The sequence below is a fragment of the Musa acuminata genome, chromosome BXJ3-5 (assembly GCF_036884655.1).
Source record: "Musa acuminata AAA Group cultivar baxijiao chromosome BXJ3-5, Cavendish_Baxijiao_AAA, whole genome shotgun sequence".
Lineage (NCBI taxonomy): Eukaryota > Viridiplantae > Streptophyta > Magnoliopsida > Zingiberales > Musaceae > Musa > Musa acuminata.
Genome location: NC_088353.1, coordinates 41,828,975 through 41,844,102, shown reverse-complemented (window position 1 = coordinate 41,844,102; position 15,128 = coordinate 41,828,975). Strand labels below are relative to the sequence as shown.

The following is a 15,128-nucleotide window of genomic DNA, read 5'->3' as shown; positions in this document are numbered from 1 at the left end:
TGTTGTGTAGAGATTGAATTGCGTCAGCTGTTAGGAGCAGAACTCTTAACACTTTTGTTAAAGAAAATTTAAGAAAGAAAAAGTAAGCTCTGATGCTATCTATCCCATCCTCTGAATTCATGTAGGAGAGAGATGTTAGTGCTCTACTTCCTACTAATTCTTAAAAGAATCTATATGAAGGTGTTCATCTACAACTTGCAGAAATGAAAAGTCTGATTCATCGAAATTAAACTCAGAAAAAAAAAGCAACACAAATCAAATCAGAAAATATTAACCATCCAATTATTTTCATATATTTCATAGTACGCTTCATAAGAACTTCAGAAGGTAAGATGCATGGATCATAAATAGAGCACACAAATCAAAGGCGAAAGATTAATATACTGTTCGCCATTCGGATATAATGATTTGGGTTCATTCGGAGCGTTTGAGCTTTTCGATGCGGAGGACGAGGCCGGAGACGGAGAAGAGGAGCCAGTAGAGGAGGAGAGCGGAAGCGATAAGGAGAGCGTTGCGTTGGCTCTTGATGATGGACTTCTGGTGGCGAAGGTGCTCAGAGGGGGTGCAGCCTTCCTGCTCGCAGAACGGCCGCATCTCGTACTTCCAGTAAATGTCAGCGATGAGGAAGAGGCAGAAGGGCACCACCGAGAGGAGCGGCTTCAGGGCGCTCCGGACAACGGCGACGAGACCCCGCCGGAGTCGATCGAGCCCCGGAAGGGTGAGGAAGAGCAGCATGATCGCCTCCGCCCCCGCCACGTAGGCCAGCACCACCCACTCCAACGCCATTCCGACACGATCGATCGATGGCTCCGCGGCGGGCAGATCTTATACAGGAAGATGAAGAGCTCCTTCCTATTCTTCCAATCAGCAAATTGTACCTACGAGTACCTGCCTTTTCATTGGCTGTGATGTCTACATGGGTCCCACGGATCCATCTAATGCCGGGTGGAGGGGAAGTAAAGTGTGCGGTCGAGCCCGTGCTCGACACGTGTACTTTTAGATGCGATAAAATCGTAAGAGCGTAGGTTAGTCGACGGCGATATGTATAGGCTTACTACATCCTTTGCGTTGCGAGAAGAGCATGGAATTGGTATCATCGCTTTGCTTTGACAGGAAGATGGGAATTAGTCGCACTTTTGCTCTGAAAACTGTGCAGAGAAGAAGATTTATTGCCGGCCCACCCAATTATTTGGGGGGGGGGGGAGGGGGGGGGCTCAGACACCGGTAACCCTCTTAACGGTTGCTAATACGATACCTTTTTATTTTTATTTTTATGACGCTTTATATATTTTATTTTTAAAGGCAAGCAACTCATTAAGCTAAGACATGGTTTAATATCATCTCTAACAAGACGTAGTTAATTTGTAGGTGAACTTTTAGTTCATTACGAGCACCTTTTGTGTCTAACAAGATGATTTGTGTGCCATGATGGCATATTATTTATGTATTTATTTTTATTTGTTGATACTCTTAGTATACTATACTAAATTAAATTCTCCGAGTCACGTGTCATTTGGGTAACGACGTGATTGAGTAAAAACTAATGAACTTCCATATACTAAAATCTTATATACACTATTAGAATAATCGATCGAATATGTGTATACATCTATCTATTTAGATTATGTGATTTTTTTTAATTAGATAAGATATATTATAGATATGATTAGATTCTGATTAGATTATTGATCAACAAAAAGAAATTTTAATTATGATAAGATTTCTTAAGAAATTATTCTGATTAGAGAAACTCTCTTAATTATAAATTCGAGATCCTTTACTCTTATATATTCAAATATATAAAAGGATAGAACCTCATATAATAAAAATTTAATAAAAATTCAAATAAGCTTCTAGATAATGGTATATAAAGTTTTTCATATCATTATATCCTTCAAATTTAATAAAAATACTATTAATCAATATTTATATCTAAAGAATAATGTGAGTAAATTTATTATATTGATCTTATATATAAATAATATTTTGCTTGCCACTAATGATCTTAGTTTATTATACCAAACCAAAAATATTCTTATCAAAAATTTTAAATTGGTTCATATGAATGAGTCATCTTATATTGTTGATATTGAAATATTCATAAATAGATCTTAAAGATTATTAAGATTATCTAAAAAATAATAAATCTACTGAGTCTCGAAGAGATTTAATATATAACTTTATTCAGCAAAATGACATCGGTAAAAATTACAAACAAAATAAGTATTTTTAAAATAACTTAAAAAATCTTATAAAAAATATTTCTTATGTATGAAAAATTGAAAACCTATTATATGCTCAAGCATCATATATTAATTTATAGTTGAAATACTATGTATATATTAGAATTATTTATGAATAAAAGACTATAAAGAAAGTAATAAGATACTTGAAAGGGAGGAAAGATTTTATATATATATATATATATATATATATATATATATATATATATATATATATATATATATATATATCAGCTTGAAATAATGATATTTTTATATATTGATCTTGTAAATTATCTCGATAATAAGAAGTCTACTTTATGTCTTATATTTATATTAGTTGGAGGAATAATTTATAAAAAATTAAGTAATATATTATTACATTATTAATTATAGAATCTAAATTTATGGTATACTTTGAGACCACTAATCAAGCTTTATAACTTCAAAATTATATCTCAAGACTTGATAAAGTCAAACTTAACTACCAAGTCGTTGAAAATACTACATGAAATATCACAACAATTTTTTTTAGGAATAGCAAGTGCTCTAACAGTTATATTCGTTATGGTATAAAGTACTTAGTAGTTAAAAATATATATATAAATAATTAATGTCAATTAATAACTTGGATTTCACTATATTGATTATTGATCAATTAACTAAGGCTATGTTCACATTCTCTCTCTCTCACACACACACACACACACACACACACATATATATATATATATATATATATATATATATATATATATATATATATATATATATATATATATATATTATGATTGAATGTAATAATAGGATTGTCATTAAAAGAGCTAACAATATTGTAGTATATAGAAGAAAGTATAATATTGATAACATACAATCTCTATATCTTGTATTAATAATCAAACTTAATAAAGTATTATGTTTATTAGACTTATTGATTTATTTTATAAAATTTGTGCTAAGATGAAAAATGGTTTTTCAAAGTTTCAAATTTTAGTTAAGCAAAATTATTTTCAAATAATCATTTATTTTATTTGTTTTGATTTTGATTTTTTTATTTGTTAAGAACTTTTCTAATTACTATCCGAAATACTTACTCTTATCTATAAAACAATAGAACCTCAAAATATATTAGTTATTAAGATATTATAAATTTTCTCTTATCTCTCATTTGTCCCTGATATATTATTTATAGTAGCTCTATAAAGGATAAAAAGAAGAAGAATGAGAGTTTAGTTCTCCTTACAAATTAATATCATTGTAACTTTCAAATTGTGTGCTTTTAAATTTAAAAAAAAAAAAAAACTCTTTGAGCAGCATCGGCTGAATTTTAGATTACAATGATTAATACTAGTCTTTCCTAACTTCAACTTAGTCATTTCGAATGCTTCCTTTCTTGCTTGTAATGGTCTTCCCACCTAAAAGAGATCTCATTAAATAAATCTTTTCCAATCTAACAAAATCTCTGACATTGATCCCATTAATTTTTTAGGTTACTATATCATTCAAACTAATGTCGACTTAAGATATTATATATATTATAAACATTCGAATGTCATATCATCATTAGCTTGATATCCACTTAGATAATTTTGTAAAATTATTCTTACAGGATAATTTCAACTCATCCAAATTAACTTCCTTGACACCATTCATACAAAAGAATCGGATTGGTTCCATGACTAAAGTCAATGTGTGAAGCAAATTAATTTTAACACTTGTATTAGGATAAAAATGTTGGACAAAAGACCATATAATCCACAATTATTAAACATATAAAATTTCTACAAATAAGTTGTTAATATGATTTTATTTTCAAAATGTCATGCACTTAACAAATGGGAAAATGTCATACAATTTTTTTTAGACATGATCTACAATATCCAAAAGATTTAAAAATATTTTTTATAAAATATAAGACTACTATACATATCCATCATATCAACAAAAATCATGATTTTAAAATTATTTAAAATAATTTCCTTTAAATCTAGAAATACTTGAATGATAGGCTTATGATAGGGATGATTTTGTCACATTTCAGCTCATCTACAACTAAGATCGGCACTTAGAGCAAGGCTCTAAGTCACCAATCCTAAAATGATGTTACAGTGCATCCCGATTTGCCATGCATCAATGACCGATAATACTTATCCTATCTTATCAAAATCATAAGACATAATGATTAAGTGATTAACCTGATCTTATCCCAGGCTAGCTAGTAAAAAAAGCCTAGGGATCAAGTATATTAAGCCAAAGCTCTCTATACACAAACTCAACCATACGACTTATATCGTTGTCTTTTCTCGTTCGCTAACTTAAGTTTGGAAGAGACAATTCGAAGATATTCAAATGACCTAGCCCCCAAGGAGGAACCTTACAACTAGGAAGATCCCAGTCTATCTACCCGATCATCTTAAACTAGATCCTTATTAATAGAATGACCTTCGACCAGATAACCTATATGGTCTTATCTCACTAAGTCTCTCATGTCAACTAGAAAAATGTACTTGGATGAACCTGCACTTTCGATACTAGACCAATCGGACTGACTTACCAGTCGACGATACTCATGACATCATTAGTTTCATCATCAATAATCTTTTCCATCGAACCTAGTAATAAGGTCATATAAAATCGTTATGCATACCTTCCACTTATGTGATTGATCTTTCCCTTAGTTATCGATATCATGAGGATCTGTTCCGTCGATCACATTTTTCCTATTGCAATTGAATCTAATTTGTGGATCGTGTCGAATGTTGTAACCTAATAATGTTGGTGAAGTCGGCATAAAGAAACATACATAAGATGGCAACACCAGCGAAATATTCAACGTGACAGTGCAGTCGTTAGGCTACGTTTGAGGACCAAAGCCAAACAAGAAATATGCTGCGATAGCCACCATTAGCGACTTCTAAGCCGTCTATTAATCCTAACAACATGAAAGTTCCATGAACAGATTTCTTCCTAGTGCAAATCATACATGTCAGTTATCTCATTTTTCTGAGCTCCCATTTCTCTTGTGATTCATTATTCTCTGACTGTTACTAATGTATTAGGAGTAGTGAAGATTGTATTTTGTTATTAACACACAAGACTGGGGACTGATGAGACGGTCTGATGTGCAAAATGAAGAGCAAGCACAGGTTCGTCCCTCTTGGTGACATGAAGAGCAAGTGCGATGTGCAAAATGAAGAAAGTTGTAGAAAGACCCAGTGAGCTAGGAGCGGCTCATTCTTCAAGTGATGAAGCTTGGTTCAAGAGTTGATAACCGGTAACTTCTTGATTGTGCCTCCAAGCTATGTTGTTGACTCTACATGATACGACTCAACCCCTTCGATATGTAAGTTAGAAAACCAGAAGGAAAGGAAGATAATAGTATCAATAATAAATTAAAAGAGTAAAGAGTCTCTTCTGCTTATGGCTCAACCCCTTTGATACTTAAGTTGGATGAATTAAAAGAGTAAAGAGTCTTTTCTGTTTGTCTGCCCTCAACTTAGCCTGGGGTATGACTTTTATACCTAGGCGTTAGGTGGAATGGTCGAGCCACTATCGAGGCTCCCCTTACCTGGTGTGGTGGAAACATTTAATGCAAGTAACTTATCGACATGTGCTCCTAGAGTTAACGTATGGGGACTATCATGGTGACATCTCTGATCATGCTTCCTTTCTTCTTTGGGTCAAGTAGGGTGTAGTTCTCTCATCATTCATTCAAAAGAAAAACGTGAAGTTGGGTTATGCCATCGTTCATTAATGGAGCAAAGTTTATTTTCCTAACTATGAGATCGATGATTGGTTCCTATGGGCTTACTTCAAGAAGTTGGGGCAGGTGATGTAACCTCTCGTAGGTGGCTCGAAGCCTTCATTTAGGTGTCGCTTACATGACGGGAGAAGTTGGGAGGTGTCAAGATTCATCCCTATCACTCTTCCCCGTAGAAAGAAGTTCTTTGAAGCTTCGAATAGAGGTCTTGAATGATGTCTCTTTTCTTGTATTCCTACCGGGTGACATGATCGTTATTGGAACTATGACGATCAACGTGAAGTCCGTTTGGGGTGAGCTATACTTTCTTATTCGGGTGGCCTTTGCTCATATAGGTGTTGACCTAAAGGATCATTTTCTTTTTTTCTCCTCCTTTAATAAGATAAAGCAGTTATCGAGATGCACAACGACACCATCTTGATGCTGGTGACCTAGAGCCGAGTGTCAACCTCGATAGCAGATCAACTGGTGTGAGACAAAATCATCCCTATTACTAATGTAATTATTGATAGAAGATAAGATTTTCCTAACTATATGAGAAAAATCCTCTATTCTGTTAGGAAAATCCTTCCTCCTAATTTGTATAAATAGGAGAGGGAACATGTTAATAGATTCAAGCTAAAGCTATTTTATTTCTACAATAAAGCTTCTTTAATTATTGTTCTTATCTTCTATTATTTCTATCATGGTATCAGAGCAGCGTTCTTCTCTTTGAGTCTTTCAACCTCACCCATAGCTTCACGTCAGGCCATGGAAGCTGCTGTTGCATCATCATCAAACCACTGCAGTCATCCACCTCTCACTTCCCACCTTTCATCGCCGCCAACGCCCCGTCACTAACCCTCTGCTCCAGATCTGCTCTGCTTCCGCGCGTTGGTCCATCGACCAGCTCCTGGCCTTCTCCCTCCAACGCCTTCGCCACCGCTGTCCTCGACTTCGGCAACATTATCCTCACTGCTTCCGAGAGGACCCTCTGGGTGCAAGCCTCCCAGCAGCTAGCATCCTGCTCTGCCAGCCAGCATCCTGCTCTGCCTTCGTAGAGACAAGCAGCCTTCGGTAACTTTTTACGCTGCTGCCTCGTTGCCAAGATTCCTCACTGCTGATCTATTGTACACAGATCTGCAGTTGTCTTGCACCAAGACCTTATTCTTTCATATATCTTATTTGCCACCATCTCAGGTGACATTGATCTATATCAACACTTCTTTTTCCCTGATCATATCTTCCATATGTCGTCATCATCATCTACCTCTAATGCTCCCATTACTGTTCCCGCAGGAAACCATAGTACCTTCCCACATACAAGTCTTATCTCCATAAATGCAACAACCCTCATCCCCTTCAAATTATCCAACGATGGTAACTACGCATCATGGCGTGCTCAATTCTCTAATCTATTATTTGGCTATGATCTTCTAGGCTATGTCGATGGCTCTCTTCGTTGTCCACCGGCGATGCTCAACATCCCAAGCGCATCCGATCCAGTACCAAATCCGGATCACAAACTATGGTTACGCCAGGATCGCCTCATCCTTCAAGCAATTCAAGCCTCGGTCGCTGGATCCCTTGCCCCACTCATTTCTTCATGTGACACTGCTGCCGAAGCTTGGTGCAAGTTGCAAACCACCTTGGCCAATCGTTCTCGCACTCGCATGCTCAGTCTCCTATCCAGCCTTATGAAGATAAAACAAGAGGGAAGTAATATTGCTGATTATCTACATAACATAAAGGTTATCATCGATAATTTGGCCTTGGTAGGTCATTCCCTCAGTAATGAAGAAGTTACTGTTCATATCCTCGATGGCCTCGGAGACGAGTACAAGGAATTGGCAGCAGCAATACGGGCGCGTGATTCACCAATCACATTCGAAGAACTTTTTGACAGGAGCTCGATCTTGCGGGGGCATAATAACAGAGAGATTTTCTCTGATAAAAGAGAGATATTCTCAACTGCATAGCAGATGAGATTTCCTCAACTGCATGAGGAAATCTCTCTGCTCAGTTAAAGAAATATCCTCTTTCACTATGTATAAATAGACTTCACATGATACTACTTGAAGTGTGACTTTTTGCTTATCCTTATAATTTCATTCTTCATTCTCTCATTCTATCATGGTATCAGAGCCGCTTGCCTAGAGCAAGCTCTCTTCTCGCTACCAATTCATCATTGGTGTTGCCACTCTGTGCCAATGTCCGTTCCCTTCCGCTACGGCATCTCTAGTGCTGCTCATCAGCACTGCCCCACCTTTCTTTCTCGTTGTAGCTATTTTCCTTCCTCTTTTGCTACAGCTTCCTCTTCTGCTACAGCTTCCTCCTCTGTTGCAGTTTCCTCCTTTGCTGTAGTAGCATCACTGCAATATTGCTGTAGATTTCTTCTCTACCGTCGCAGCCGTCGTAATCGCAACCACGACCAACGTCGTTGAGAAAAGTGAAGCTTCACCCTTCGGCCAGCGACCAATGCCGTTGCATTCCTAAGAGGCTCCGTGGTCAATCCTCATCTTCCTCACAGCGATAGTCTTCGCTGATCTGTCAACATTCGACTGACTTAAGGAGAATGAAGGGAACGCCTGTGCCATCACATCAACAACAATCGCAACAGCAGCAGCAGCGATCTACACTTATCTTACTCATGAAGCCTCTCGCTTGTAAACAATTCTTTGCATCGATCCAAGATTGGTATCATTGTCAGGAGCACCATCTTGCGGGGGGCATGATAGAAGATAATATTTTCCTAACTATATGAGGAAAATCCTCTATTATGTTAGGAAAATCCTTCCTCTTAATTTGTATAAATAGGAGAGGGAATATGTTAATAGATTCAAGCTAAAGCTATTTCATTTATACAATAAAGCTTCTTTAATTATTGTTCTTATCTTCTATTATTTCTATCAATTATCTCTCACGTGTATCATAATAATTGATAGTTTATATTTTATTTGGAGGAGAGATTGATCTATCATATCTCTATATTTTTTTGTTTCCGCACATCACGGGAGTATAAAGTACCCCTTTTTTATTTAATATAATAATAATAATAATAATTATTATTATTATTTGGATGTACACTAATGCAGACAGTTCCAACCTCAAATCACAAAGTTCGTCATAAATGCTTGGTTATATCAGTAGCGATGCCATGTGAATCCGCAGAGAACAGCACAATTGATGGTGAAGATGTGGAAAGTATGAATTCCAATCACTCAATATCGAAATTATTTCTTTTAAATCTGAGACAAGACTGCATGTGTTAGATTTACTAAATATCCTACCGGTAGATTCTCCACAGCGACATCTTTTGACCGAGGAAGCGAAATCTAATCCAACTTCTGCAAATCCAATAGACCATGGGATCTTTGGTGTCCAACATGGACCTTCTTGTCTGGTTTCCTTCCTCCTCCTTCTCCCCTACTACCATTATTAGTCCTTCCCCATGTTGCTTCGTCTCCCATAACACGCCTCAAAACAAGAGCCAGAACGTATTCCTTTGCGCCGCCTCGTTCGTCGCGGCCTCCGCCACTACCGGTCGAACATGGCGGCGGCATTGTGCGGGCTTGAGTGCGTGCTGTGCTTGGGGTGCTCTCGTTGGGCGTGGAAGCGGCTCGCCTACGTGGGCGCCTACGACAGCGAGGCGTGGCCGCAGGCCACGGCCGAGGAGCTCGAGCCCGCCCCTCGCGTCTGCCGCGTCGTGCTTGCCATCTACGAGGATGACCTGGCCAACCCCAACTACGCCCCCGCCGGCGGATACCGCATGGACTCCTCCGGCGTCGTCAAGCGCGTCCCATACGACGAGATCCCCCACGGTCGCTGCCCTCCGTACCTCATCTACGTCGACCGCGAGCACAAGGAGGTCGTCCTCGCCGTCCGCGGCCTCAACCTCGTCCGCGAGAGCGACTACAAGGTCCTGCTCGACAACCGCCTTGGCCAGCAGATGTTCGACGGCGGATTCGTCCACCACGGCCTTCTCCGGGCCGCCACCTGGCTCCTCAACCGCGAGGCCGATACCCTACTTGACCTCTGGCTGGAGCTTGGCTCCGAATACAAGCTCGTCTTCGCTGGCCACTCGCTCGGCTCCGGCATCGCCGCTCTCATGACCATCATCGTCGTCAACCACCGCGACCAATTTGGGGGCATTCCCAGGAGCCAAATCCGATGCTACGCCATCGCTCCTGCCAGGTGCATGTCCCTCAACCTCGCCGTGAAGTATGCCGATGTCATCAACTCCGTCATCCTGCAGGCAAGTGCGGCTCTCTGATCTCTGCGTCGTTCTTGTTGCTTATTGGACTGCTTGCTTAAGTTAGGGAAGTGATTCGATCGGGAATTCATGGTGCGAGAGCTTGACCTCAGTCTAAGCATTAGGGAAGTCAAGTATAGTGATCTGGATCTCACCAAATGATAGTTCTGTTGGGTATTTGGGCAAGTGCAGGTTTGCCTGCAATATAAAAGCAGGGTGTTGTTGGATCGTATGAATTATATTTGCCATTGGTGCATTTGAGAGCTGGGTGTGAGTCATGACTACCTTTGGAATAGTTCCATCCTCACAGCATCCTTCAATGTCGATGTAGCTAGCATAAGCAATAGTCAACCGAAAGCTCAGAGAGACTGATTTGTCTTTGCAATCATCCAAACCTTCTTTTAACTTACCATTTTTCATTTTCAACTATATATGAGTGTCATGTGATGAATCTTTCTGAATTCTGCTTTTGACATAGTAAGATCTTTCCCAGGATGATTTTTTACCAAGAACACCAACACCCTTGGAGCATATCTTTGGATCTATTTTCTGGTGAGATTTCAAATCTTTTGCTTAGTTTTGATGAACAGAAAAATCTATATGTAATTAATTAGGTGTTACTGATTTGGACAGCTTGCCCTGCTTATTATGTTTGGTTTGCATGAGAGATACATTTATTCCGGAAAAGAGAAAGCTCAAAGATCCAAGGAGGCTTTATGTTCCCGGTCGAATATATCATATCGTTGAGAGAAAGTTTTGCAGGTACTAAATCTGTTTGACATTCTTGAGTCCAGAAATGATTATATTCGTTGACTTTCATTAAGAAATCTCTTCATCTTAATAAATTTAATATCAATTTTCCATATTTCACTTGTGGTAAATGAAATTCTTAAGTTTTGTCTTTCTCAGGCATATAACCATCATAGACTTCTATTTTCACATAATTTTACATCAGGTGAAACTTATATCCAAATTGATACTAGAAGGAACAGATCCATGATATATGCATGTTGGAGGTACAGAACTGGTTATTCGTCCTGCAAACATGAACCATCTGATGTCGACCACAGATGTTAAAATATTCTTCAGATTTGGATCAGTAGATTGGTTCTAACTTGATAGATGAGTGAATCAAACTTGCATTACAGAGAAAAATTTAGGTGATTTCGGATATGAAGTAGCCATTAAGGATCACCCACAACTTTGGTGTAGCATGCAGTTGTTATTGATGTCCACATTATGATTGTCCCAATGACTAATCTGGTTCAATTTGTGCATATAAGTAAACAGGGCCTAAAGACCACCAAAAGGGTGCATGGTAAAATGTTAGTGTAACCTCATCCAATGAAATTGAGAAAATATGATGATGCAGACATCAAACATGCAATGTTTACATGCTTATTGTTTCTCTGGTTTAAGATAATCCTGACACTGTGTAGTGACAGAGATTCAGAAGAGCATAGAAGGCAACATATAAAGAATCACATCATCATGATTGGATAGGTCCAATATTAGTTTATTCTTCATTGCTTACATGGGGGCTCTAAGAAATACTCATCAAGAGTTATATTGCAGATTGACATCAATGCCAAATGTTTATATGATACTGGCTAAGTGGTGGTTCTTCATGCAGAACTATGTAAAGATTCATACTCATTCGACACTCACCATAGGGATCAAAAGCCTAGAATCTTTAACTGCATATATAATGTGCTAACCACCTGGATGTCTCCACTGAGATGAATCCTTATGATTCATAATATTTCCTTCAAATTTTGATATTTTCTTCCTGAGTGAAGATTAAAAGTGTTGTCTGACTTCTTTGGTTTATGTCTGTGAAAACTAATCTCATGTCTCTTTTTGTATTTTATATTACTATTTCTGGAACTGATTTAATCATGGTTACTTATAATAAACTTCTACTGAAGACGGTGACTTATCCAACTGACCTGATCTATTGATTATTGAATATCTTGATAAGTTGAAATTTATGCATTGATTTATTATCGAGTGGCTGAGTTTCTGATTTTTAATAATTAAAATTTTTTCCAAGTTTTGTAGTTTTGGAGCATGCCTAAGTGATATAAACATCACCAATGGATTTAAGATCTTGAAATGTTGCTTACATAGTCGAAATCAACTTTCAGAAAGGTCATGAATGCAAACAATCATAAGTTCCTTGGGTTTACTTCATATATATCAAGGTTTCAAGTTTCCAATGACATGCAGTCACATGGGTGCCGTTAGATAGGAGATCACTATTGCAAACTTTATTCAGGTTATTTGGTTCAAATTTTCTTGACGAAGATTTTCATTATAAAAATTAGGTCATTTCAATTTAACACTCGATAAAATCAGAAATGACTCTGCCAATAGCAACAACAACTAAGGAGCGAGCATTTCAGCAATGAATGTCGCAAAGGGTTGATTCCAGTGTAGAATGGAAGATCAATGGATGAAGAATTGTTTGATCATATATATTATGAAAAATTTTGACAACAGCATTGACAATGAACTGCACTTCCTGAAGATGAGGAGAACTATTCCTTATTATGGTTCAATAAACTATTTACTTTTTTTGAGACCAATGTAGGATCATTAACTTCTAAATACTTTGATCCGGGGAAAAAATTCCATCGTCGCTTCAGTCGATATAGATATATTGAAGGAACAAGTGCTTATCCTCTTTTACAATTATGCCACTGAGTGATTTGCCAAAATCGACTACTAAGTCCAACTATTGATATGGAATCTAATGCCTAGGATTCAAACAAGGCCACGAAAAGAATAAATGCATATGTGTGTATGTTGAATAAATGCAAATGAATAAATCCACGATAATATCTGTGGATGCAGATGTGGAAGATATCCTCCAGAGGTGAGGACTGCCATTCCGGTAGACGGAAGATTCGAGCACATTGTGCTATCATGTAGTACCACATCGGACCATGCAATTGTATGGATAGAGCATGAAGCACAAAAGGCTTTAGATGTAAGACCTCAATACACTCAGCTTTGTCATCTTTGATACCGACGCATCTTTCTCATTTGTCATCTTTCATAAGATTTTATCGGTCTTAATTGTTTCCATCTTAATAGGCTAAACAAAGAAAACTACATCCTTGTGCATGTTAAAATAAGAATTTACTCGACTCCAATATATCTTTTTAAGTACATCCATGCAAAACTCTGGTATACCTATATACTTCCACGTATAGCATCAACAGGGTAGAGTTTTTTATGGCGATCACTCAACCGGACCATCTCAAATTTAGGAGTAAACAGTGAAAACCATGTATCTGAACCATGTTAAAATAAGGATTGCACACACTAGATTTATCAACGATGAATTGTTAGTTGCCTTCTTGTTAACACTAGACTATGTTTCAGAAGTTTGAAGAGTTCTGAAAGCTGGTTATGTTGCAGCTGCTGAAGGATATGGTGCCCAAAACCGCTCCACCAGAACAAAAAATGAGTAGGAATCTGAGTCTTGAGCAAGAACACAAGAACGCGCTGGAAAGAGCAGTGACCTTGGACATACTGCATGCTGTGGTGGCCGCAACAGGAGACCACAGTGAGGTCACCGGCGCTGCGCCTTCTCAAGGTCAGGAAGGCACAACTTCAAGCAATGGTTCAAAATCTAGTGGCAGAACCAAGTGGGATGAATTGGTTGACAAGCTCTTCACCAGGAATGAATCAGGAAACCTTGTTCTGAAGAAAGACATGAACACAGCAGATGGATAGCAGGGCTTTTTCTTTCCTTCTCTTTCGGCATGTGTTGCAGAGCCATGTATCATTCTTTTGCAGTTGCATGTCATTAATTGTTTGGTCTTTGGGTTGAGGCATTGATGTAAAAATAAGTTATTGGAATCCATGTTTGATGCAAGAAATGTAAGCTTGTCAATAAATTACAAGAACCTCATCCGATTTAGAACTTTTGGAGCTTAGAGTTTGAGGCTATTGTGATGCATTTATGCTATTGATTCTGCGTGGTAAAGCCTCAGCCAAACCTGCATTCCATTTCCTTCAATCCTGTAAGTTGGATTCTACAGGTTTTTGAGATGAGTGGCAATCTGTGGAGGCTTCTTATGGTCCTCCAGATTAAAGTTTTTCTGCTGAAAGCCTATAAATTGTAGCAGCTAACTTATGATAGATTGCTTGCTTTTGAGATTGATACTTCTTCTGAGTGTGTGTTGTTCATCTTTTCTTCCCCTGCAATCATGCCAGATTGGTGTGGGACTGGGTTCAAAACAAATTTGGTACCACTTTCTTATATTTTGATACCTGAGATTCTGATGATTGGCATAGGAAGGGAGACTCACTTAACTGCAATGATGCCTTCAAATTTTATAGTCTTTATTTGAAAATAGTTTAATGACAAACTTTTTAATATCCAGTGGTACTATTCCTCCATTTTCTATCAAGTTGTAGCTTTATTTCATGCTCCATGAAGACTCTTTTATCTGAAAACAGTGATAGGGTAAATTGAATCCCAGTTACTTGGGATCCTTTGGTGGTGATAGGGAATATTCTAATATTAGTCACAGTTTCATCCGTAGAAAATGGCTCAGATAGTGGACAGTGCTCTCTCAATCGTCCCTCGTCAACTTCGCGTCGCACGGGATTGCACTAATCGATGCCACACTACAAGAGCCGGGTCGACCCATGCTGTTGAAGGTGTACGAGTTGGTTGCTCACACGATCACACCGAAAAAAGGTATAATCAATCCTCACCGGTTGCAATCCCCTCCTGTCAGCTTCACAGGTATAAAGGTCGGTCCCCAATCCCATGAAAGAATGATCTATCATTTATCTACTAATTTAAGCAATGGAGGGATCGAGTCGGGAATCCCCTAACACTGACCTGTTATGTAAGATCTCAACGAAGATCAAATCTACTTCGGCTCCACCTTAC

General features: G+C 38.0%; 2 protein-coding genes across 2 annotated transcripts; one reads left to right on the top strand and one right to left on the bottom strand.

The window, feature by feature from the left end:
- Positions 1-260: 260 nt before the first annotated feature.
- On the bottom strand, positions 261-859 carry LOC135637684 (uncharacterized). Its single transcript, XM_065150393.1, has one exon. The coding sequence runs from the start codon at positions 784-786 to the stop codon at positions 415-417; it is 372 nt and encodes a 123-aa protein (XP_065006465.1). The 5' UTR covers positions 787-859; the 3' UTR covers positions 261-414.
- Positions 860-9,363: 8,504 nt separating this feature from the next.
- LOC135638223 (uncharacterized) lies at positions 9,364-14,147 on the top strand. Its single transcript, XM_065151243.1, has 5 exons — positions 9,364-10,216; positions 10,707-10,765; positions 10,847-10,975; positions 13,070-13,205; positions 13,640-14,147. The coding sequence occupies exons 1-5, from the start codon at positions 9,512-9,514 to the stop codon at positions 13,955-13,957; spliced, it is 1,347 nt and encodes a 448-aa protein (XP_065007315.1). The 5' UTR covers positions 9,364-9,511; the 3' UTR covers positions 13,958-14,147.
- Positions 14,148-15,128: the final 981 nt, after the last annotated feature.

Bases quoted from the DNA above. Each gene is read 5' to 3' on its own strand.
- LOC135638223 (XM_065151243.1), top strand. From the start codon at position 9,512: ATGGCGGCGGCATTGTGCGGGCTTGAGTGCGTGCTGTGCTTGGGGTGC. The intron at 10,976-13,069 runs GTACTAAATCTG...CTGTGGATGCAG, and splicing joins GTTGAGAGAAAGTTTTGCAG to ATGTGGAAGATATCCTCCAG. The intron at 13,206-13,639 runs GTAAGACCTCAA...GTTATGTTGCAG, and splicing joins AAGCACAAAAGGCTTTAGAT to CTGCTGAAGGATATGGTGCC.
- LOC135637684 (XM_065150393.1), bottom strand. From the start codon at position 786: ATGGCGTTGGAGTGGGTGGTGCTGGCCTACGTGGCGGGGGCGGAGGCG.